Source organism: Plodia interpunctella, chromosome 1 (assembly GCF_027563975.2).
Source record: "Plodia interpunctella isolate USDA-ARS_2022_Savannah chromosome 1, ilPloInte3.2, whole genome shotgun sequence".
NCBI classification, from domain to species: domain Eukaryota; kingdom Metazoa; phylum Arthropoda; class Insecta; order Lepidoptera; family Pyralidae; genus Plodia; species Plodia interpunctella.
In genome coordinates this window covers 9,240,153-9,266,589 of record NC_071294.1, presented here as the reverse complement: position 1 = coordinate 9,266,589, position 26,437 = coordinate 9,240,153, and the positions used below count along the sequence as shown (strand labels likewise).

Sequence of the window (26,437 nt, the reverse complement as noted above, 5' to 3'; positions counted from 1 at the left end):
GGCGTTCATCATTTTGCGGCTGATTTACAGGCTGTAGAAGATAGCTGAGAGAAAACGCAGTAAGCGCCACTGAAATCAACAGCCGTAGCAGCGATGTTGTACCGCACGTATCATGGCACTTACGGTTTTATGCTTCTTAGCTATGAATGGATTAATGATATTGATTTCCAGAGCTGTAATGGGAATTCCAAGTTTATTATTTTAGGAAAATATTTACCTTTATTTCTTAGATATAATTCGTATGTAAGTACTCATTGCATTAAACAGAGCGATTTTAAAAATTGCTAGGTATAATGTGCACGAAGTGCGTGATGCACTCAGGAAAACGTATTCTCACAAAGCAGTAAACTCTAATAAATGCCTTTTTTTGAGAAGAATAATATTTTCTTAAATAAAATACGAAGTCTTCCTGTAACCTAAAATCAAACTATTCGAGCTCTTCATTCTTTAAGTATTTTTGAGTAAGATTTTCTTTGATCTTATTTCACGTCAGTTCTGTTTGCTTGAATTATAACGCTTCAAAGAGGAAATATAGGCTATGTAGACAGAATAAACCTTATTTTTAGATTTTCACAATCACAATACACTTTATTTAGTGTTCAAGATGGTATATAGATAGCGAGGCGTGGGAAGTCCTGTGTACAGACATTTTATTTGTCCTAAAGGTCGTACACCTAAATCGATTTTTGTGATCAGGTCAGGATAACGATACAATGTAGTGTTATTTAGAAAGGTTGTTGTTTGTTTACATCATTATGTGTACAACGACTTTGGTTATTAATAAAAATCCTGGAAATTTCTTTCGTAATTGGGTACTTTTACGCAGTATAAAATTATAATTATGTCTCTAATTTCCGTATTTGTTGTTGTTTTGTAGATATTATAGTCAATTTATTAAACGAAGGGAAGATGCTGACCGCCGTTTTCGGTTATGTAGTAAACTAGCAGCTCGTCCCAGCTTCGCCCTATAGATATCAGAATTAATTCAAAATAATTGAAGTTTTTCGAACCATCAACAGTAACTAAAATTCAGAAAGTGTTTACCGCTGAGCTGTCTCTTTAGTTGATGAAATTTTGAATGGTTTTGAATTTTGAATTCGATATTTCTTTTCATCCTCATTTTAACTACCCTAAAGGTCAAATTTAAAAAATCCTGAAACACGGATTTTATTATTTTTATTGCAAAGCATTTGTGCAAGGTTTCAAGTAGTGGTCTACTAACTAGTAAAGATTTTTGTTATTTTTCATACAAAATTTACCCCCAATTTTATCCCTTTAGGGGTAAAATTTTGAAAATTCGTTTCTTATCTGAGCACTACGTATTATCCTAAAGCTACTGCCCAAATTTCGCTTTTATAGCCTCTATGGTTTAGGCTGGGCGTTGATTAGGTAAAAACTCTTGTTATATATATAGAAGATTTGGCTACTATGTCTAACCTAATGTAATAAATTAATGTATAAAATTATCCTTTTAATGTGTAGTATAATTTTAAGTGTTTTTTTTTATTTTCGTACATGAGTTCATACGTGAGCATGTTGATTTACATACAAAAAGCAATCTTGTTTTAATTCATTTTTCCAAAGGCTACGAGAATCAATACTTACTGCTTGCTATCATATGTATAAGTTGAAAATGTGTGTGTAAATAAAAAATCACGTTATTTTTGAAAAATATTTTCTCATCATTTCTACTTAAACTAGGCAGGTAGTTATACCTGCTTCTAAAGTAGAGTCATATCTATCTCATATCATAGATTATCAAAAAAGGGGTTTAATAAAATGAAACACAAAAATATTCATATTATGAAACGTTTATTGGTATTATTAAAGCTAGTCAATCAAATATTTACAACTTATCCAATCAGTTCCGACTCGTTTTAGTCTGCTTAACAATTAATACTAACTATTATCATTTTCGATCATCGCAATCATAAATGCCCAGAACTTATGTAGTTATGGGCATTTATGATTGATATGATTTTAGAGCCTGTTTTACCACTTTCTGATAAATATTTCATTGTGATCTGGCAGACAAACTAAATGCTAGATAAGTCTGCCCAATGTCATTGGTCATTTAGCCCTATTCAACACTTGTTAAACACAATTTTAACGCTATTTGTTTGATATGTTACATTTAGGATATCTGGTAAGTACCAGATAAAGTTATAAGCAAGCGGTGAAGCAGGCCACAATAAAATAAAAATATTTTTTTTATCTGTCTGTGGTTAGGTCGCATACCTATTCAAAAGAAGATCGTATCATATTTTGACATGAGCGTTAGCATTTATGTTAGGCATCGAAACAACAAAACCGGGCGGAGTTGATTCAATGCCAATGAAAAGTTTTAATTTGGACTAAAATTGATAATTGAATCAACTCCATTACAAAATATCACACGGGCGTCGGCTTTTTTAATTATTGAAAAACTACTGTCTTACAAAGCGTCTAGATAACTTTATGAAGTTCATTTAAAGTATGCGGCCATAAATACGAGAACATAAATAAAAAATGCACAATTTTCTCTAACAAATCTCAAACATAACAAAAGACTAGACATCATGTCATGGTCGATATAAATATCATAGCTCATTTTATGAAAAGGCTTGATGGGCAGGGATGTATGTATCGGTTTTACTTTCTGCACGGTCCTCCAGCGGTTTCATTTACATTCATTTTTTCACAGCCCTTATGCTACATGACTAGACGAAAAATATCTTAAACAGCAATGCTTCACATATAATGTTCGTTTTTACAATGTTTCATATTAAAGAATAGGCAACAAATCGTATGGTTACAACAATCGTTTAATAATGTAATACAATTGTATATAAGTAAGTATTTATGAATTAACAATTTATACCAAAATTTTAATATCGTTATAAATATATACATATATAAAGTTTTCATTGCATTACTTTTCGCACAAAAACATCTTTGGTATATTAAGGTGCACCGTAATGCACATGCACCGTCTCAATTTAAACTACAAAAGAACGCATTTCTCGTGGTATAACGTATCCGAAAAAATCTTGGATAAAATGTTAATAACTCTTTGTAAAATCATGTTTATTAAGTTATTTTCCTAATTGTTATAATTTTTGAAAATAATTTCAGAGTAGCATTTCTAATCCAATTTTTCCCGGATAGCATTTTGTCCTTTTATTCGAATAAGACCTTTGGCCTGATCCCTGTCATTTCCAAGCATTAAATTACTTACAATGTTAATGTAACATGTAATTCATACATAGGCTTGTATAATGCAAAGATTACAGTATAAGCTTTTCCTCATAATAACACTGCTTACAAATCTTCATACACTACTTTGTAAAAGTAGAAAATTGTTTATAGAAAAGTTTATAGGCCATATTGAAGTACATAACGAATTATGTATTTAGAATACATATTCGTAACTATTATATTCAGCACCTTAGCATACCATGAGAACTCCTTCCCATTGTAGCAATGCAGTGAGGAGTGAGGAGTGAGTGCCATTCTCAATAAAATGCCTTTCCTACTCGTAACTAGAACTAATTACATAAAGTACCCATCACAAGTTTATTATACCATTAACTTTATGTACACTGTTTGTAGAGAGGTTGCCTTCGGCATTTTTTACAATATATAGTTAATTTAATATGATTTTCATTTCTATATGTATATATTTGGCACATATGATATACTCTTAGTACTGAGACATGACAAATGATAATAATAAACTCTGCTTGTTATCGTATATTAGAAGATACATCCATTATTGTCAAAATTTATTTAAGTTAATAGTATCGTTAGATAATATTATGTTTATGCATTATAATATAACGAGCAATATAAAGGGTTCTAATGGTAAATATATATACATAGATATATTTAAAGGCTGCTGTGTGGACGTATTTGGGGGCAAAATCGATCTAGCAATATATTTCTCTAGGATCCAGATACTGATTCCAGTAGCAAAATGTTACAAGAAATTTTGAATAACTTTGAACAAAACAGTTGAACCCATTTTAAACAGAGATTTCAAAAGGTACATAAGTATTCATACTAACTTAGACTAGATCCTATCTTTGGCGAGAATGAAACTATCTGATCAAGAATCAAACATGTTGCTCCGAGTGCTGTGGGTACGTAATAAAATTAATGGAATAGAAGACTCATTTAATGCTAAGCACCAATCGATGAGGCTTACGGCGTCATAGCCAACACAAAAATGTCCTTTTTTTCTCGCTCTATCTCCGATTAGTCCACTGAATTTCACATAAATGTGAAAAATTAGAAGCACTAATGATGTTTTTGAGGATTACGGAGATCTTTCACCTTAAAAGGTTTTGAGATTCTTCAGATATCTTGGGATAGCACCAGGCATAACTTAGGTCCATTTCAGATGGCAGCAGAGAGAGGGGCGGGCGACATGAGTCGGGCGGGCACGGGAAGGCACGCGAGCCACACGGCGCCGGCGCCGGCCAAGCATCAGCGCGCGCGGTGCGCGGGCGCCGGCGCCGGTCAGGGGGCTGCTGCCGCCAGCGGCGCGCGCGTTGGCGTGGGCACCCGAGGGCAGGCCACCATCGACCCGCTTCGGCTCGTCGGGCTGGTATTATTTGCGCCACCTGGAATAAATCCACAACTGATTTTAGCTGGTTTTCATTTTAGAAAAAGCTATAATAAGTACTGTTTTCTTGCTAGGGGTCCCAATAGTTATATGAAATATGAACAAAACATTTTTATGAAATAACTCAGATGTTGGTAAGAACGAACCTATGAGGGAGCCAAGCATCTTGGTGACGGAGAACTTGCGCGTGCGCTGCGGCGCGCGCACCTCCGTGAGCAGACGGTCTACGCAACGGTACAGGTCTCCGGAGTTATCGGCTACACTTGCTTCGCTGAAGGAGGCTCCGTGCGCTGCGCTTATGGACTGACCTTCTTTTGTTGACACCTGTAACGATGACAATGTCCGTGAAATACAAACGAAGGCAAATGTTCTCCAAGTTTCACACATACATTATGAGACTGGCAGGTTTTCAATGGGACACTCTCAAACACGTAGTTTGTATTTGAAGGGCTTCAGCTATTGTGCGATGTGGAAGCTGTCTGTTAGCAGTAGACATCTAGACACGTTTGTGTTTGAACGTGAGCCCCAACGCGGACGTCTATTGTTTCCTTCAGACCATTGTTTAAACTTTAGCATCATCGCAATGATAGGAGGTGTTTAGATGTAAACAGGTGTATATCAACTGTCAGTAAATGTTAGATAAATCTTAATTGATTGTTAAATATAGTTAAAGTAATTTTAAATCTAAATACGAAATGCCTAAATTATAAGTACTTATTATAATTTATGAAACTACTTAGTATTCATTCATTATTACGGAAGTCTAGAGATTTCCGTATTATCTGATAAGGAAATTTGACAAATAATAGATGTTTTATCAACGAAGCATTGAAGTGTTATAAATCTATTTTAAGTTTCAGTAGACTTGAATTCATTATTTGTTCCACAATTCTGTTTCCTAAGCAGTGAGCAAACTTTGTCTCGCGCTGTAATCTTCCTTGTTAACACAATTTCTAAATTTCTGATAGGTATTGATTTTGAATTACTTTTATGTCTCCCACGCTCCGAACATCACATTCTGTGAATTTTATGCTAAAAAGGACTACATGTATTTTTTAAGCTACTGGGGTGTTGATAGATTATAAACAACGTGCATACACATACATAAACTATATTCATGCTTTTGAAAAGACATGTAAGTAGGTACCTACATTGAGTACTGTTGTACGAATAACAAGAGGCAAATGAAAGAATTATATTGAAGGCTACGGCAAACCAGTCTAGAAATATTACCAAGAAAGTCGTCTTTCATTCGTAACCACGATCCTTAGCCATGAATGTATTGTAACTATGTTGATAAATAATAATATTTTATATAATGACGTTTGCCGTTATACCTGTCGCAAATGATCCAGATCTGTCTTGTTGCCGAGCAGGGCTATGGGCATGGCGGCAGGTGAGCCTGCGGGCCCGTGCGCGGGGCTGCCGGGCTGCGGGGACCTCTTTAGCGCCTCCAGGACTTCGGTGGCGTACTCAAAGCTGCTCCGGTCTGTCACCGCGTAGACCAGCAGACACGCGTCCGCCCATTGGATCTACGACAAACAATTATATTTTTGCTTATAGCATATGGAATCAGGTTACCCGTAGATATTGCGTGATTAACATATAATATTATAAAGCGAATTTGGGTGATCGAATGATCACCCAAATTCGCTTTATAATATTGGTAAGTATAGTAGAACAAAGCATTCAAATATGTAAAGAAATCTGACATTGGTGATGTAAATATTTTGACATTTATTGATATTTTGACCGAGGAATATTGCCAAATGTTTAATGTGTTTTACGGTCTCATCTTTCGTCAAGAAAATATAATTGAACTGTAGACTTTGAAACCAAATAAGTAACATGTGATTTAGTTAAGGTGAAACCGCACTCGCGCAACAAATATAAATATAACAATTGTAAGAGTTGATACAAATTTCAGACACTACTACTACTGTTGGACTTCCCCATGAGGTAGGCCTATGCTTTCAGACAGTTCACAATTGTGCAAACAAACCGGCTACATCTAAACCATCTTAAGATTTCAGTTTGTTTAATTTTAAGTAAAACATTCGCCTCTTGGCGCTCCATTAGGACTGTCTCGGATTCCTGTCTGGAACTCAAATAGGCTGTTACTATGAGTTCCTTAGAGTTATTTGCAACTGGAACTATTCTAAACACGTTTCAGATTTCTTGATAGGTTAATGTTGTGATTTTGTATAAATAATTATTTAAATCATAAAATTATTAGTCGACTTAAGGCTAGACAATGTGCGAGATTAATTACTGTGTTTGAGCCAAGAATTCGCTTTAAAATTGGTCGCGCGGATTCACGGGCCGCCCACGTAACCTGTGGCAACGGTGGCCAGTGTTATCATAAGACAAGAAAATTACAAACCATATATATATATATATATATATTACACAATATATATAGCATATATTAAGCATGTATTAGATACTGATAGTGTGACTTATAATGATATCTCTGCATTTTATGTTTTAATGGTGTTTATTTGGCGTATTTCATTTACTACAAACGCAACACATGTTGTTAGTTTTCTTTTCCTTTTAATTACGATAGAGACTTATTATTTTATCTGACCATTATTATATTGTCATTTATCCTCTGAAATCTGATATTTATTATTTGAGTACTTCGATATTGGCTCCTCAATGAGGTGTAGGTAATGGTCTGCCGACCCTGTTCTCATATTCCCTGTCGCCACGCCAACGAGATGACCACTTGGCGACAGATCTTGCTGCGAAAGATCAATATCTGACTCTAGACGATCCTGTCGCACTTAGCAACTGCTTGTAGTAAACACATAACAAAATATAGTGCCTACCTTCCAAGTAACATCAATTATCATCATCATCAATAAATTTTAGAACGAGGTTTTTGTCGGTGGTGTATTTTCCATTCTACTTTGATCCCTACCATATATTTATTATGATTATTTGAATTTATCTATATTAAGTTTAAATGTAGGTATATTGAAGTACTACGGTCAAAATAAATAAAAAATTGCACTAAATTAGCATCAACTCTTGTTTGAATCTTCGTCTCGCTTAGGAACGTTAGTTATCCATACCTATATTTTTAAACAACTGTAAACATTATGAGTCACCAGCGGCAGTTCACTCGAGCAGGTCACCGGAGCGGGTTCCGTTCGACAGATTGCTGCCTCTAACATCACTATATGCCGAGTTCTCGACGATTAACCTACTTGCAAGATCATAAAGTGAGTTCAGTCTTGGTTTTATTAAACGCTTGTTTGCGGAAGGCACACCGCGCTCGTAACATTGATTTGTATGCGCTTCGATACCGCGTGTTATCATAACATGTAACAAATATGTAAGAAGTTATTATACTGAACTCGTTCCTGTTTCAAATGAGACCGCGGATTGTTTAAATTGTAGTAGGTCAGTAAAACTCGGCTGTGTTTACTACATAGAACAACATAACGCTGCATTATTAATGCCATTTGATGTCTTTCAGTTTACGGTTAATAATAAATATTTACTATTTTACAACAGATGAATAAAACCGTTTTATAAACCATTAAATCAGATATGGAATGTTACAACGAATCCTACTTATTCCAGGATTTGCGATGTTACACGAGTTACAGATATTCTACCTAAGCACTACCTACATACATTTTCGAATAACGTGACAAAACATCTTAATAGCAATTATATCCAGCGGTCCACCAACGCAAACGGAAGATGTTTGAACTCTTGTTTGAAGTTCTATAATTGTTCGAAATAAACTCACAAAATATTAACCTTGTTGTTATTTTTATGATATCACAGACATCCTTAATCTCTCGGAGATTTACTACGCATATTATTGTTTAGCCCGCAGAGGTCGACTTACATTTGTTTAAAGCGAGCCAGCGAAGGTGAGGATGGAGGATTTCTCTGACAAGGTTAGTGATAGAATTGCATTAACCTACATTCTAATTCAGTAGATCCTTTGAAACCGAAGTCAAAGCGAAGGTAACAGTTAACGAGTAAATAAAAACGTTTAATCGCACCAAAAGTACCTATCATTTTCAAGACCACTCAAGATAAACTTCGCGTCGTTACAATTATTGTTGAGAAGGGGATTTACGCAAAACTCAACACAGCTGGCGGCACCAGCGCCTTTGGTAAATAAACCGCCCGTTGTTGCTATGGTGCACAAGTCCTATGGAAGCTCTGTCATAATCAAAGTGAAAATGCATTCAATGTCTGTGATGTACGAGATAATACAGTATTACAGTATTATTATTTATTTTTGCTGAAGGATGATCATATTACCTGTTCAGCTGGAAATTTGTCGGAGTTGGATCCAGACACATCGATCACTTCCAGCTCGACTGGCGTGCCATTTATAGGCACTGTCTGTCTGTACAGCAGATCTGTAGAAAAATATGGAATATGTTAGTTCCAATGCCATTCATATTTTGTTCATATAAATTAAGGATAATCAAAATTAGATATTTACCTGTGTTGGAATGGTATTCTCCGATGTATCTCCTAGTCAGATAGCGGACAATAAGTGCTGTAACAATAAAAATAATTTATAATAGAAGCACTTCAAAGTTTTCCAGACCTAAGAGAGGGCATTTGAGTTTGTTTGAACTTCGTTAAAACGCATAAATGATCTAATTATAAAGAAGAATGAGCAAAAGTCTACAGAACCTATATGTTGGCTGTCAGAATTTGTCCGTAAAATTTACGTATTTAAAAATAGTTGTCCGTCAAATGCTAGCTGTGGCTGAAAGACTTTCCGTTACAATGTTTATTGATTTTAACGTCATATCGTGATATTTATAAAAGGATTGACTGTTGAATCAACATAACACTATCTAGTGCTATAGCCTATTCTAATTTCTCGGTAATTTTTCTGGTTACATAATTCTCTATAATGGAAATAATTGTTGATTATTGTTAAAGTAAGATTTCAGGGCACAGTTGGAATCATATCGGTAGTCGGGTCGACATGTAACTAACTTTCTATATCAAAAATTTCAGAAAAAAATAAAATAGAAGAGTTGTTTTTAGCGTGCAATAAAATATATCAAGGGAGTAGAAACTTCGTTATGACGAATGAAATCAATTAGATTAAGACAACTCTCTGGAATTTGGGTCGCGTCAGAGATGTGAGATTTGCGAAAATTTTATATTAGAAATGTACAACAGAGTTGTTTTTATGTAAGTAATTTGCTCTATTTATAAACGATGAGTTACGTGGGTTGTTTTTTGCTGAATGTTCTTACCAGACTTGCCAACGCGGGAGCTGCCAATGACGGCAATCCTCACTCGTGGCAAATTTGCGCGCTCGTCCCTCATTGCGAACTAGTTTATTATATCTGAAACAAAGAAAAAACAAATGAATAAGATAAATGTATAGAGACAAATCACATAAATTGTTTTCAGAACCTCAAAGTAATTCCGAGGCTTATGTTATGGTGTAATTATTGGAATGATTTTGCTTAAAAGGAAAAAAACGTGAGGAAACCTGTACTCTCGTCGATGACATTGTCATCTAGTGTATAAATTGAGAAAGAAAACGGCCAAACAATTCATTACCATTGCAAAAAATTTATTGAGAATCATCACCGACACTGTGTCTTAGTGAACAAAACCAATGCAGAGTGAGAGAATCATTCAAAACGCTATAGATGATTCCTTCACGGATTGACCGAACGTCATTCGAACTTGTATCGCATCATATGCTACTCAGAAACAATACGTCACTGATACTATGTAACGTCTTCAACAGATTTCCTTTATGTAAACACATGAATCCTAGTTTATTTCGTAAACACACATTGCGTGTCGGATTGTGTTGTTATTTTGGTCAAAATCACCCAAACCATGATTTTGCGATATATTATAAAATGTTATGATCGATACACAGGAAGACGGTTTAACTATTTATAATATCAAAAACAGAGCTTCGAATCAATGAATTTTTCCGTTATGATCGTTATAAAATCTTAAACTATGTATCTTTAATAACTTTACACGCATTAATCATTGTAGAGCTATATCAAATGATTGTTAACACACAAAGCTGTTTTAGTAGAAGTTATGTTAAGTTAAGGACAAATTCAAAATTGAAATTTAAAAAGGGATCCGTATAATTAGATATGTCATAGTTAAGTAAGTAGAATATGATTAGAATGTCGTGCCAATCTTCTGACAATCATGTACTACTACGGCCTCAGACCGTACAAACGAAAAAGTAGGAATATGAATTCTAGGCTCCAATGCGGTTGTGGTTGACTCCAATGTGGTTAACAAAACACAGAATTCTGAGCGCGTTCACTCTAGTCCACCTGTACAAATCACGTCTGCTTATTAACTTAATCGCATCTATTGACGCCTTTGGGGCTATTTTTGAAGAGATTAGGAGCTCATTAGCTACACACGCTGACGTGTGGTTCCAGACCGAAAATCTTGGTGAGATAAGCGGCGTTTTGTTTCTGCCCATTCATTAGCCGATGACGTCAAGCCGCAATGCTGCCTTACGCGTCATTGAGACAGCAATTAAGAAAGATTACATTTTTTACAGGTAAAATTTAACGAATTTAAGAGTCTATTACTTAGTCGGATCTTATCTTACTAGGAATCTTATTAGATTTTCAGGAAAATCTGTTTTAGTGATTGTTTGCTTAATTATAGGTACCTAAGTTATAAATTCCTATCATGTATTTAGACGCTTGCTTAGGTGAAGTGTACTTCTAGGGTTATCTGTATCATCACTTGAAAGCATCTCCCTCTTTTCACATGTGACTTTATTTACATTTTAATCACTTTTGACTGTTATTTTGATAAACTTATTTACCAGTCATTAATCTTCTTTGTTTACTTTTAAAAATAGGTTCAGGTTACGACCATTAAATGTTCCATAAATATTTGTAGTACTGAAAACTTTTCCATGGAAAATCATATATGACACAGAATGTTCAATGAAAATTAAAAATAACGACGGGTTCGATCGGGCCATTAATCAAATGCAGAGTGAGCCGAAAATAATTGGGGTACCTTTGTTTATGGATAGTTTTATTTTTAATTTGCTGAGCAAACGCTGTGTTGCTCGATGTTCGTATGACAGGAGCTCGGTGAGCCATGCGGGGTATTTTATTTTTAGTAGCTGCGTCAGCCAACACTGGTTGAATACCCTATGGAGAAAACTGACAACGTACCGTCCTGACAATATCATACGTTTTGATAAGGTTAATACAAATTTGATTTTTCAATAATGGATCAGTCTCAAGTACTCCCAAAGTAATTTTAAGTTTCCTCTTATACCTACCATAATTTCACTCGTCTTTTTAAAAGCTTTTTTCTAAAATACGATCTCATCCTTTGAAAATAAAATTTTAAATGACTTATCTGTAATATCCAAAATGTTACAAACAAGATACGTACGGTGCTTTGTACTTGTTTTGCTCTCGTTTGAATGTTATTGAATTTGGGGATTAGTTTCCAGGCCGATGCGTATTGTGTATTGAAATACGATTGTTTACATCGGTATTCCCATTACATACAAACCTATACTTCAGCGAGTTAAGCCCGTGGACACATGGCAGGTGTCCCTACAAGTAAACAAGTTCTCATAACTGCGACGCAATCACAGAGTTCGCAACCCTTTGACCCTTCAACATTACTTTGGAAGATTTTGAACCTAGCTGTGTCAGTCTGATTTTATAGAAATATCTAAAAGTAATGCCATTATTTCATTACGTTAATTGGTTTGAATGAGTTTATATGTCTCGTATTTCAATGTAAAAAATCCCATTATCATCTACACAAAAGTTGGCAATTTTATAAAAAATATTGCTGCTATGGACATTTATGTCATAACTTCGTGACACGTTAACGCAGTTAAATGCGTTTCATCCAATGATTCGAGTAGCAATTTATATTAAATAATAAAATTCATGACGCAAATTCTCGCAAACAGTTGCGATTTGTGAACGACACGTATCATGAAAATGTAGGAGAAAATGCTACTTTTTTACAATATTATATGTTTATCAACAGTTGAATATTACGAGATAATATTAATTTAAGCATGGTAACAGAAGGCTTATATGAGTTTTATTGATATCATATTTTCATAACCTGATATTGTATACAGCCTTTAATAAATTGTTATCTACTTGTGGGCTTATTAAAACCTGGAGATTATTAATGTTACTTTTGCATGTAGATTTGATATTAGTTAATGGAAAATATCTTACACAAATTATTTGGTAAAGATGGTCTTGATATTGTGTGATCCAAAGAATCAAAATTTCACACGTTTCAGAACTTAAAATTGTAAATGCGGATGCTATTATTCTTTATTTCAATGTTCCAGATTTAGCTTTATCATTTCACGTATTATTTTTTTTATACGGTAATTATTTTAACGTAAAAATGACGTCCCTAACGTCACTTTATCGTCACAAAGTGACATCCCTATTAAAATAAATTTTATGAATTTTAGCGGTCTTCGCGTGCTTGTTTGAAAAAGTGCGTCTGAGTCGGTGACAAGCGCGATCGACTTTATTTATGTTTGGCGCCAGCAATAATACCGGCCGGCGCGACTCGCGACGAACCAGAAATATCCGGAGAAAACTTTTTCATATGACGTTCGTATTCCATGATTTCTATAACTCACTTCCTGTTTGGATCGAACGTGATAAGTAAATTAATTTATACCTGGTGACAAACGTATAAAACTCGTAAAATGAATAAAATGAAAAGTAAATACGTACAATGTATTGAGCTGATGTCGAGACAACAAAACCTTCACAATAAATTTCAGACTAGATCTGGTATCGGTCACCACGTCTGGGCAGTAACATCGCTTTTCAATTTCGCTTTATTATCACCTAATTGGACACCTCCCCATGTAAAATACAACTCTGGTACGTAACTCACGATTTCAATAAATTTACGCCTCAGCTATAGTTGTGACGTCACGACGACAATATGTTTTGGATTGAGCGCGTTGTTTACGTTGGGAATAAATAGGAATGTCTCATTGTGTATGTAATGAGTGGAGCGTAAAGAGAAATCAATTTTGAGCGCAATGCGTGTCTCCCGCTCCTCATGTTGTATCCACGATAGATAAGCATTATCACAGAAGGATACGTTATGATTCTAACCATTTCCTAACACTATTACATAGTAGAAAACTGCAAAATCATGCTTGAGATATTATCAAGTGTCAACGTAGTACCTGTCATAAAAATTTGCACTAAAATCTTTTCGGTATTTTTCTAAAATCTATATTAAGATGCAGTAATTCATTATTAGCTAATAATAGAATAATTTACTTCGTGTAAATCACTAATTGTTAATAACATTTTATATTGTATACAACATTTTATATGTTATAACAATTTTATATAGGTAGAAAAGGCGAGTAGTTAAACTAAAAGTTATCCTTTAGGTTTATGAATATACTCGGCAATGTTTATAAAACTTGATCGAACTGAATAGTATTATGATGCTTCTACAATTATTTATATGTGACATCGTGTAAACGTATTGGTTAATGTTCCAGACAATGTAATGTCAAACACACACATAAGTCCCGTTTTGATTTTCTCTGTGTTGCCCTCAAAATAATTTTGTTTACGTATTTTGTACTCTTCTAGGGATTCGCAAAATAAATTGTATTTCTTTATAGTTCAGGCACTCCAGCCCTTTATGTGTTACATAAAATATAAGTAATGTAAGTGTCACAACGTAACAGTTTAAATTTTGTGGGACATTTCTAATTAAGGGTGGATTTTTTTAAAAACGAGAAGGAAATATCGTAGTGTAATGCAAACGCCTGGCCACGTAATCCAGCCACCCACGTAATGATCGCATAAATGTCAAAGTTCCCTAGACCTCCAGCTTCCAGCAAACTTTGTGACCGCCAGATAAATTCCAGCCTGACCCAGTTTGGTTCTACTTATTTACAGATTTTCGGGATATCTTTTGGAATGAGGACGTCGCGTAGTAAAATACGACACGTGCTTTGTGAACTTCTGGATACTTTAAGTGCCACACTTATGTGCTGCTTTAGGTAAGTACTGGTCGTTTATGATGTGAAAATAAAATTACGTTACTGGTAATTCTAGATTAGAACACCTTTTTCAGTATTTAATGAAGTAGATGATTCAATAATCATTGTAACAAGTCGCTAAGCTGATCCTGTTTCATGGTAGAGTTTATTCAAAACTTATAGAATGCATTAAGGGTGGTGTAAGTAATAAATAAATAAACTAACTCATGAATTTAGATATTCTTACCAAACAGAATTTCACTTCAGGACAGTTTCAACTAGAAACCTATGAGGCAATTACATACTACAACATGTAATATAATTACTAGAGCTATAAAAGCACATAAGCAGTGAGACAAATTAGGCAATTCGTTAGTGACTGGTGAAAGGTTAGAGGCGTGGGCGAGTCGAGTGGCGGTGCACGTCGGGGGCTGGCCGACGCGGGGGCGGACTGGGGATCGGGAAATTGGTCAGCTATCATAATACATTTAATTTTGGTTAAACTGCAGTTGCAAATTGCTATAAGAAAATATTGTATATTTTTTGGATACTTAGATAGGATGTTCAGTAAATAAAGTAGTTTAGTTTTCTAAAATCTATATTAAGATGCAGTAATTCATTATTAGCTAATAATAGAATAATTTACTTCGTATAAATCACTAATTGTTAATAACATTAATTTCAAAACTAATTTTATTCTAAATGTATAAAAATTAAAAATTACTGTTCCAAATAAAAATTAAGCGCTTGTGAGAGTAAACATTTTAGTTGATGTAGACGTCGTATACGAACATGAGTGATGTTTGCAACTTCCGATACGATTAATTTATCATCTTATTCTCGAAAATTTAGAACGTATATATAAACGTAGGTACGTACACAATTTAGCGATATCCTTCAAGGTCTTCCTTACTCTCTAAGGCTCGGCTAGAGGGCAGGGCCTTGATGTAATTTGGCGAGTCACGCATAATAATCTCGGCTGGAGGCTCGAAGGTTAACAGCTAAGGTCCTGAGCCTTGGCTGACGTCACGACACTGCCACTGGAGAAAGGCCCGAATGCATTTTACATATATTTGGCCTTCCGTCTCCCCCACGAAACAAGATCAGGGCTAATTCCATAGAACTGACCACGCATAATTTATTTCCTAATTGCCACAAAGTGTTACACAAAGAATAAAGTTAAAATACGCCTTTTGTTACGTGTTACCGAGAATTGTTCGACTAAACGCTCATCTTTTAAGAATAACAAGCAAGCGATAATAAACCTACTTACACATGTTTAGATACCTCGTTCTCTCGTGGAAAAACTGTGCTCAATTTTCATAATTACGGTAAGAATGAGATAAAAGGCTAGTAATAACTGTCAGACGAATTGTTACGTGTTTCAAATTTGAATTGTTTGTCTCATTAAACAGACGCGCGCATCTGTGGCCCGAGGAAAAGTTTTGTGTTTTTTTAATTTTTATTTCTAGCTTAGCTTGTTATGATGGACTGGATGAAAGAGCTTCTGCGATCTAGAATAGCGAGTGTTGACGATATTGACATTGTTTTACTTAAATTTCGTGAGCATTAATCATGTTCAGGATTTATCCCGAATACGCCAAATACAACCTCAAATTATTATTTTAAAGACGGAGAGACGTTGTAATATTAAGTATTACTGAATAATGCTGCTTGTTTCAGTTTGTTTGTCGAGAGCGATCCTCCCGGAGTCATCGATCTTGGATAAGCAAAGGTTTCCAACAACTAATTGCTATTTGATTGTACCTTCTTTAATTGAGGAAATTGTTACTATGCTTAGTTACTATGGTCCAAATCGGCACTTCTAATTAAAGTAACAATTTGGTGTAATTTTTTGTCTAAATATAATACATAGTTAAAGTTAACTATAATCATAGAGACCTTTTCTTCAAAAGTTGAAGGGCTGCTTCAAATTGAAGTCCAAAAGCTAAAAATCTATATAAAGAGAGAATGTTAACGGGAAATGAACGTATTTTGTACAAGATAAATGTATTGTAAATATGCATGTATAAATCTGCTCAACACGAAGAAATACACATAATTCAGTTTACCAAAATGTAGTGAAGTGTTTACAAGAAAAGAGGCAGGCATACGGTCAAATGATTTGAGATCGTTTGACAAGGAGTGGAAGGATGAAAACATAAAGCTAAAAAACAAAAGAAAAATATTAGGTTGGATTTTAAATTTAGGTTTTTAACCTATTAGATTGATTACAATACAAAAAAAGAGTAGAGTGAATAAAATTCTTGAGGATACTAGCAAAGACTCCGAGCCAAAACCTCGCATGAATGAAATTTGAAGGTTCGTGTTATTTTGATCGTTTACAAATATCTCCGTACCGTGCGACCTTAGCAAACAGAGGATGTTGATGCTAAATGCACGGCCGGGTGCTTACCTCGTAGCTCGTAGTTTATGTTAGTGTTACGAAACACCGGCATCTACCGTCCAATCTACCACTGATTCATTCAATTCCGAACCAGAAATAACTAGATAATGTATAATTCAAACAGTCTTTGAAATTAGTGGTGTAATTTATAGTCTTTAAAGTGTCGTCATTATATGATTTATTTTGTCTTGTAAGATTGTAAAATTTCTTCTCTTCATAGTCGTGTATGCATTCCTCATGGTTGAGGGTCGTGGTAATTATGTAGAATGAAATACACATAACGACTTTCTTTTCACTATTAATTGCCGTTGCCTTCTCCATGTAATATTTCTTAAGCGTCTTTAAAATAACTGTACAAAAAAAATACTGAAATACACTTTAAAGTTGACATCCTGTCGGCGCGCTCAGCAGCGTGTAATATTCGTCAATAGAATGTCAGGAATGTTAAATAGTTTTTTTACAGCCGCTCGATACCCTTCAGCCAATGTATTTGTTGTAAACTTGACCCATTTACACCTAACAATAAACTTTAACCCGGTTGTGAATTGCTCAACTTCGGCTGACTCATACGAGATGTTGTGGAGCCTAAAATTAGGATAACTAGAGTTTCCCAGTGCATTAAAGTTGTTTGAGAAGTCTGTTGGAGACGTCTTTCGATTACAATCGTATTTCTAATCGATTCGATCTAATTATAGATTCAGTGTTACATTAAAGGTAAATTATAAACTGTAATAAAAAATAGGCTTTTTTTATTACAGTTTATAATTTACCTTTAATGTAACACAATCAATTAAATGATCAACATATTGCGATGGGATGATATATTTTATTCAACCCATTCCTATCTCAATTCGGTTTTCTTTAATGAGGTTTGGAATTTAAATTTAAAGGCTAATGGCATCGATTTTTATATTAAAATCTATGATAATTCTACTCGATTCTAATAAATCAATTAATATAAAAATAATAATTTGTTCATACAAAGTTCCCGGCGACGTTGCTTTAATGTCTTGCTCAAAGTGCAAGTGTAAATTCCATTCGGTTCTCAGACTTGCGGTATTTCACCTCCTTAACATGTCATAAGTAGATCGATCGGTCACATTACTTAGTAGCAAATTATGTTAAGTTCCAAGCGGAGAAAGCTTTTATGGTAAACCTTGATTCATACTGCAATTATGGAGATTACATAAATAAATAATTCACGAGTGTAGTTCAAAAGCATATATATGACTAGCTGCGCTCCGGGGCTTCGCTCCCGTAGATTTTGCGCGAAAGAGCAACAAATATACACACATACATCCTCATAAACTTTCGAATTTAAAATATTAGTAGGACTTTGTTAAAGGTTAAAAGTATTAGGTAAGCTATGTTTTCGACCCATTTATTTTAAACAGAATATAGTATTACTATATTTCTTTTATCTATGGTATTACCTAATAGCTTTTGTTTCTACATGTTGCTGTCTCAATATCATTGGCTTACCGTAAAGGTGAAACGACAGCAGTGGCGGGCGCTATTTATAACTAAGTAAATATACATTTTTAAAAATAAATCTCGATGTAGAAGACAAATGGTTTTGGTGGTGACACGGAGTGGCAAATAATTTAGAGATTCCGCATTAGAGTAATTTAGTGGTGTATGTAATGTAGACGTCAGCACAGGTCAGCATGTTCGGCATAGTTGGCACGAGGAGCAATGGACTGCGGCGCTGGTGACCGTGGCCGTCTGAATTGAACACACTCGCGTTTTACCGAATTATGTTTTTCTTTTCAGTGTCTATACTATTTCAGAAGTGGTTTATGTTATTTTTGTCTTGGAGAACTTACCAAACTTATACAAGACACTCTAATTACCACATGAAATGAGCCGTGAATCCTAATTGTAAATTAGGGTAATAACCCAATCAGAACATGTTCACGTTTTAAATTGAGAAAGCTGAGATGAGAGTTTTATATAGGCGAACTTTGTCTTTCTGAAGGCTGCTATTATAATGTTTTAATTTCCAGTAGAAAAGTTTACTCTCACAAAGAGGCTATAAATAAAATTTTCGTAAACAATCCATGCCCAAGTCCCAACTACGCACCACTTTACGAATGGACAATTACAAAGAGAATGGAAAATTGCCTCCAGTTTTATTTACGAAAATGGCCGGTGGTCACATTCACGTTGATTGTGATGAAAATAAATGCCATGTATTATCCCGGATTTGCACATTGTCCCCGCAGTCTAAGCCTGTAAGTCAGTTAATTAACAACTCTATTTGCGGTGGACCCGATGTATTTACTGTGATTACATTTAAACAGAATCGATGGTACACCCACATAATCTATTGTGGCTGTTGCTAGATGATTCTGTTCTATTTGATCGAACTAAGAGATTTCGGATATATCAATACTACTCTATGTTTCTTTGTTTATGAATGAAAAACATCGTATTTAGAAAACCTCCACGGGCGATAGGCGTGCGTTGGCAATCTGCCCAGCAATCAGCCCGCGACTATCACACTCGCGAGGAACTATAAAATCAGGTTTGTCCCGGGTGCCGTGCCGTTATATGCCGTGTTGTTACTTTATCATTTTGGGTTAGAAGCTTTAGGACTACATCTCAATATGATTAGACAGTCGGTATGTCTTTGTATATTATGATTAGTTCATTAGGAAGTATTAGGAATTTTTTATACTTTTTAGTATTAATAGGTGCAGGGAAGAATTGGTCCTAAATCGAGAATAAATTTTGTGCGCCAACTGAAAGGCAGATATCCGTAGTGTCGTATCCAGACACAGTATCAAGACCTAACAAAGTAAAGCGGTGAATAGACTGGTGTTAGGCATGACGAATAGTCCATCGACAAAAGCATAGTTCTTAAATAAGAAGTAGAAGATTGTTGTGAATGTATAGCACATGTATATATATATATATATTGCAAGAATTTTTACAAAAAGTTATATGTCCTTTATAAAAAAATAGATTAGATTTATTAATACTTAGAAAAAAAGGAGCAAAAAGAAATCTTTTATTTATTAAAAAATAACATTGGTATACTTCAAGTTTAATCTGAAGGTACCGATGTAATCGATGTTCGTTATTATTGCCGACTTCGTTTTAACTGAATAATTGGTTGGAAGATGTAACATTCGATTGTGAGGTTGTTTTTCATAGAGACCAATTAGGTATGTAAATTGTAATTATGAGTCGAGTGGATAATGTCGTCGGTAATTCCGTAATGCTCCTGAAGGATACCGCGACAATAAACATGACCATTTTCCGTCGCTAAGCGGAAAAGTCAGAACTAACCATTAACCATTATTAGATTGGCGTTTTACGCAAAGTGTTTATAGTGTTTATTTATATTCATTTGAAATAATAATTCTTGAATTTTGAATTATAGAGATGGCATTTAGTTTTCCTTTATTTAATTTGTCAGTATTTTTGTAATAAAAAGACAGATTTGAAATTCAGAAAAAGGAGATCAGAAGATTAGGTCTTTTCCTGTTTATTTCTTTCTTTATTTAATTTTTCAGTATTTTTGTAATTAAAAGATTGAAATCCAGAAAAAGGAAAAGATTAGGTATTTTCCTTTTCCTTTTTCTTTCTTTATTTAATTTGTCAGTATTTTTGTAATTAAAAAACAGATTTGAAATTCTAAAAGAGGAAAAGACCGAAAGAAATGCGGAAAATAGAATGCGGAAATCACAAAACTAAAGATAAGGATAATAGAAAAAAATTAGTTGAAAATAACTTCCACCATTGTTTCAATTATATTTTAGTTTTTGCTAAAATAAACCAAATGTAACCGAAAATATTGATTTGTAAATAAACGTCTTTGACGTGTTCAAGACACAAGAATTTTTGTACACAATTAAATTTTAAGCTAAAATTAAAAATCTGGGAGATCTCAAACCGGCATCAAGACGTTCAAGCACATCATTAGTTAGTCTATCAAATCTGACGCACTAACACTAACCAGTTAAGATTATGCTACGCATCTGATAAATATAAGTATAATATAATTTTACCTCTACTCTAAACGAGTATTGACGTGTTGTAAGAGGGGTGTTATGAGTTTATGTCTTATATATTTTCTTGTCCCTCAGTAAGATTCCGTATGGATCAACCGGTTTTGATGCGGTTGTTTAGACAATTGTCAGTAAAAATTATTATCACTTTTCATTGTGCAATTCTGCTTGCATGGGTCCTGCGCTTCTCCTTACTAACTATTAGTTACTTGGTATTATGTATCTGGTGGTAGTAGTAGTGTACGATATCCATAAATTGTTCTTTGCAATAAAAATATTATGGTTATAAACCCGTGTTGTGAAAGCCTCAGTTTACAAGAGGGTGTGGGCGGGAATTGCCAACTTTCAAATAAAACATGAATATTTGATAAACTATACATCTATAATGGATTATAAATTTAGGTTCCTAATATTTGCTTTGAAACATAGATGCAAAATATGTGACAGATTCTGCGCGAATATTACAAATTATCCGGGGGCGAAAAATCGATCTTTTCGAAATTGAAGGTTAATTTAGGATAAAACAGTTGATATGGAGAGAGTACAGTTAAGATACTTAAACTCCCAAATGAAAAAAACCCTTCATGATCACTAGTGCTGTTTGATACAGTAATTTCCATTTCTTTAAATATCAATATTTCTTAAAAGAACATAAGGCATATACGACATTAATAAAATATTCAAAAAATGCTTATAATAAAACTTCAAACATAAAAAGAAGGATAAATGAAAAAGCAGAATTGTTAGAGATCCAATATGGCACTAAATAGTATAAATATGAGATCCTTATTAATCGACACTTACCGAATGTAGACTTCGTCAAACTACTAATCAACTTGTAACTATTCTTTACTACGAAATTTACAAAACATGCATATTTAGAATCTCAGTTTTCATTCATAACTGAAGCTGCGACAGACATTTCTATTATAGCGATTTCATCGATCCGACATTCTTAGAATTGCAGTGATTCTGCTAAAATTTATTCGGAATTAGTCTGTATTTAATAGGAATTCTATTTCTGAAGGTTCACTTTACACAACTTCAATTTTTAACAGAGATATTTGGAACAAATTTGATAAGAAGAAGACGTATATACAAAATTTGGGAATGCGACTCACCTGTTTAACAAAAAATGCCGGTGCTTTATAATAATGAGCTTCAGCGGCTTCCCACGAACAACAATCACTTGAAAGTCAGTATAATGTCACCTCACTAGTCCTGCACTGTGTTTAAAATATTATTTATCAAAGGAGTAATTGAGAAATAGTTTTCAGAAGCTCGAGACGTGTTTCAGCGTGGAGCGTCTGCGGGAGACTGATCCCCGCGCCATCGTTCCATCCTATATATACGACGTGGCTGTTTTCGCTTCGCCTGTTCCTCGGGTTATATGCAAAAATACCGAAGGAATCCAGAGCCCAATTCTCGCTGTCACACAATGGGAGCATTGATCCCCAATCATCTGCATCCCGCGACAGCTGACCACTGCTGCTTCATCAGCCATAAGCCCTAACTGAATTCTGAAGTTTTGAATTACTCTCCCATATAAGGATAAACGCTCTACTTTCTGTTCAAGGAAATATCTAAAAGTAAGTCAAGTAGAAATGTAGCGAGTTCCATATAAAGAATGATAGTACAAGGAATAGAATATGAAAGTAGGTTAAAATAACTGTTTTATTGATCTTCTATGCCAAAGGTCATTTATATTTCAGATCGCAAACGAAGTCTATGAAATAGCTAATAAAAATAACAATAACCTTACTTGTGTTATGATAAATAACACAACAAAAAGATTTCAATAATCGCTCAATTAAAAAAATGTTTTTTGATGGCTTTACAAACGGGGTAATGAAATTTTGAATTGATACCGTAGTGGCTGTTTGATTGGAAATAAAATGATCGTTCACCGGCTGACGAGTTCACACAGAACGCCTGTTCTACACTATCGGCTATTTTTCGGTATATGTGTAATCGTCTATAATCGGGACAATCATCCACGTTTCGATGATTTACTGGACTGTCTATGATACATGCAAATCTGACAAATCGTGTGTTGGAGATGATTGTCGGGTATCGGCGATGATGGATAAGTTTACCACGAAGCATGTATTCGTCTATTATTGACGATAGTGTAGAGGAGCTATAATGTTGATCGAATCAAACTTGTTTACCAAAAAATAGTCCAAGGATAGTGTAAGCATTTCTCGTAAGCACTTCGGATTTGCCGAAAGCATTTTATTGTTATTGGTCCAGTGATGGTAAGTGTCGATTACAGGAGTTATGGCAGGACCAGTTTACGACCTGATTCGTATATATTTCACCTTTACATTATGTGATAAATGCATTAGTTTACGTACTTATATTTCATAATATCAACCTATTCAGTATATTTTATGTATCCTTAGTATATATTTAATGCATATTACGTACATATTTTTGTAGTTGTTAACGTAATTAAAATTACTTTGGAGCATCTGGGATCTTATTACTGATTCTATTTTGGAGAAATTTATGCATGTGCAGAAGTTATATCACAATATTACATCAAATGTGTTCCTAAGGCGGAGAATCCCTTGGGAGTGGGCCAATGACTCGGAAATACACGTTGCATAATATCATTATAATCTATTGCATCAATGTAATGCGGCTACGGTGACCATACGTACGGCCAGAGAAATTGTCAGTTTCAGTCTGTTTTAATTAAAATTACGGACATTTTTGATCAATAATTTATTTATCAATATGGTATGATGAGACAAAAAAAAGTGCGTGTAGGAAGGCAATTTACTTGCAGCTATGATAAAAAAATGGTCACAGATCAATGACGAATGCAGTTACTCTTGATGCCCATAATTTGACTTATATAATATAATTTATTTTCCGTCTGTTGATTCACATACTTGATTTCTATATTGTTATTTATATAACACTAGCTTATTTATCTATCGGATCGTTCAAAAGTCCCCTCATATTTTCGTACATAATATAAGACTAAGAACATGGATTTTTACTTTCTTATTCATAAAAAATAAATAAATATATTAGGACAAATCACACAGATTGAGCTAGCCCCAAAGTAAGTTCGAGACTTGTGTTATGGGATACTGACTCAACGATACTATATTTTATAACAAATACATATATAGATAAACATCCAAGACCCGGGCCAATCAGAAAAAGATCATTTTCCATCATGACCCGACCGGGGATCGAACCCGGGACCTCTCGGTTCAGTGGTAAGAATCTTACCACTGCGCCACCGAGGTCGTCTAAAAAGTTAAATCATATTTTAAAATAAGTATGTTTTGTCTCTTTCTGTCAATATCAAGTGATATGAAAACATATATTAGCTTAGTATGATTTAACTATATAGGAATAAGAGGGCTATTATTTTGTGTTAGCTATTAAGTGCAAATAATTTTACGGCAGAAATAACTTTTACGTGGCTCCTCGCCATTGCACGTTGCTAACTCCGTGATGAACGTTATAAAATACATTACAACAAAATGCAATTTAAGAGTCAAACGAGCCTCATTCCGCGGCTAGCGGCCATTGACCTTTGTTGCTGGGCTCGACCAAATTTTTAATATAAAACAGGTATTCATTTTTGTTCGTAGGATTCCAGAGATCAGGGTATAATTTGATATTCCTTTAACCGCGAGCCGCCCTTAATTTATCTTGTGAATTCGTATCGTATATATTTTTTACTTTTGATCTATTGCAGAATACTGTCAAAAACTTTGTTACAATTTATGTGAATCGACATAAAAAGTGAACTTTTTACGTCAATTTCACATTATTACACGAAGTTGTGTAAAGTAACCGCAGATCATTGTACTGTATTGTACATTGTATAACTATTGTGTACTAAGTCGACTACCAAATTACTCCTGTAAATAATAGTTAGGGGTTTCCTGTCCTCTTTTGTTCTTCTGGAATAACCAAAAACCTTTCTTTCTACGTTATCGTAGCAGTCTACGAGTGACGCCTACGAGTCGTAGCTCGTAGACCCTCGCGTAGCAAGAACGTCGTAGCAGTGGCAAGTATTATTTTCTCGTAGGCCACGAGTTGCTTTAGTTTAGAAGTTTTTCAAATATACTTCAAATGTACATACGTTAAATATTTTAGAAATTATTTTAAATATTGATTTAATTTTGAAACAACACAAAAATGTGGCAATTCAATAGAAAAAATTGCTTCGAATTGTATGATGCAAAAATGCCCCTTAAAATAATTATTACAATAGTAAGTAATTACTTAATATTTTTTGTTTAGATTTATTTATCACCAAAAAATATCATATCTAATTAGATAAATAAATCTAAACAAAAAATATTAGTTTAACACATGAGGATATTAGCGTCGATGGAGCTTTAGTTATATATTTTGGTCATCACCTCATCTGTAACCATCGCCGTCCAATAAACGTTAGTTTGAAAGATCCAGGCTAATGCGCAGGAGACGACGACTCTTCCGGCACATAGATTCCATTAATTTTCAGATCATTATTTTTTTAAATATTTTTTTATTTTCCAAGAAATTTGTTGTTTTGATGACTCATACAAATTAAAAAATCACTTAGAAATTTTGCGATTAACACCTATAATGAAATTAAGTAGTAGGGACTTCTCGCTGTTGCATGAATACTTGGAATAGTCGGAAATGCTTCTTATAACATGTTAACGGTACGTTCTCAAAACGAAGCCGCAAGAAGTCTGCAATCCGAGTTTTGAATTAAATCAGGTAACCAAGTGAATGACGGAACGCTGCATGACGCGATGCGACAGAGTCAAAGGTGTCAAAGAGTTGGACGTCAGGGAGGCATCATGTATCACATCTATATCACAACTGAATTTTCAACATGTTATGATTTTTTCTCAAAACAGGCTTCAAAAATTTCTATTGAAGGAAAAGAGAGTACTTCGCGCTGCGTAGCGCAGTTTGCCCGTATTTGTCGTTCACCAAGGAATCACAGTATTAACAAGTACAGACGTATTTCTATTCACAAAGGAAACCGTTCAAAAGCCAAAACACAAAGAAAAGAAATACTGGAAGTTACGTATTTTTTTGACACATTAGCAATTCACCTTTCTTGACTTTCATAAAAGTTACAGATAATGTAATCTAACCTACTTTATTTGACCTAAAGCTTGTTAATAAATGAAAATAATTTATTCAGTTGCAGGAACTTTTCTTTGGGATGTGGACAAAATATTAAAAGGTTACCATTTTTGAATTTATTTGAAGGCTCAGTTGCGCTCTGTCGTCCTTTGTCATATTGACGAATCGACGCAGAACAACGTAGATATTCTATGAAATTTTGACGTATATCAATGTCGAAACGTATAGAAAACAACGGAGCACCACAGCGTTGC

General features: G+C 34.4%; 1 protein-coding gene and 1 long non-coding RNA gene across 2 annotated transcripts; one reads left to right on the top strand and one right to left on the bottom strand.

The window, feature by feature from the left end:
* Positions 1–1,793: 1,793 nt before the first annotated feature.
* On the bottom strand, positions 1,794–22,393 carry LOC128672042 (ras-related and estrogen-regulated growth inhibitor-like protein). The gene is made up of 7 exons (XM_053748936.1): positions 22,184–22,393; positions 9,862–9,954; positions 9,087–9,143; positions 8,900–9,000; positions 5,944–6,138; positions 4,753–4,930; positions 1,794–4,604 (listed from the first exon to the last, which is right to left on the bottom strand). The coding sequence occupies exons 2-7, from the start codon at positions 9,932–9,934 to the stop codon at positions 4,501–4,503; spliced, it is 708 nt and encodes a 235-aa protein (XP_053604911.1). The 5' UTR covers positions 9,935–9,954; positions 22,184–22,393; the 3' UTR covers positions 1,794–4,500.
* Positions 6,379–8,368, top strand: LOC128672051 (uncharacterized). The gene is made up of 3 exons (XR_008404903.1): positions 6,379–6,565; positions 7,719–7,836; positions 8,201–8,368. It is a non-coding gene; the product is annotated as an uncharacterized LOC128672051 (long non-coding RNA).
* Positions 22,394–26,437: the final 4,044 nt, after the last annotated feature.

What these genes read in the sequence shown, in the direction of transcription:
- LOC128672042 (XM_053748936.1), bottom strand. Translation starts at nt 9,934, where the DNA reads ATGAGGGACGAGCGCGCAAATTTGCCACGAGTGAGGATTGCCGTCATT. An exon ending in AGAATACCATTCCAACACAG is followed by an intron (nt 9,001 to 9,086) that starts GTAAATATCTAA and finishes ATTTTTCTACAG; the next exon opens with ATCTGCTGTACAGACAGACA. An exon ending in ACAAATTTCCAGCTGAACAG is followed by an intron (nt 6,139 to 8,899) that starts GTAATATGATCA and finishes TGTTTGTCGTAG; the next exon opens with ATCCAATGGGCGGACGCGTG.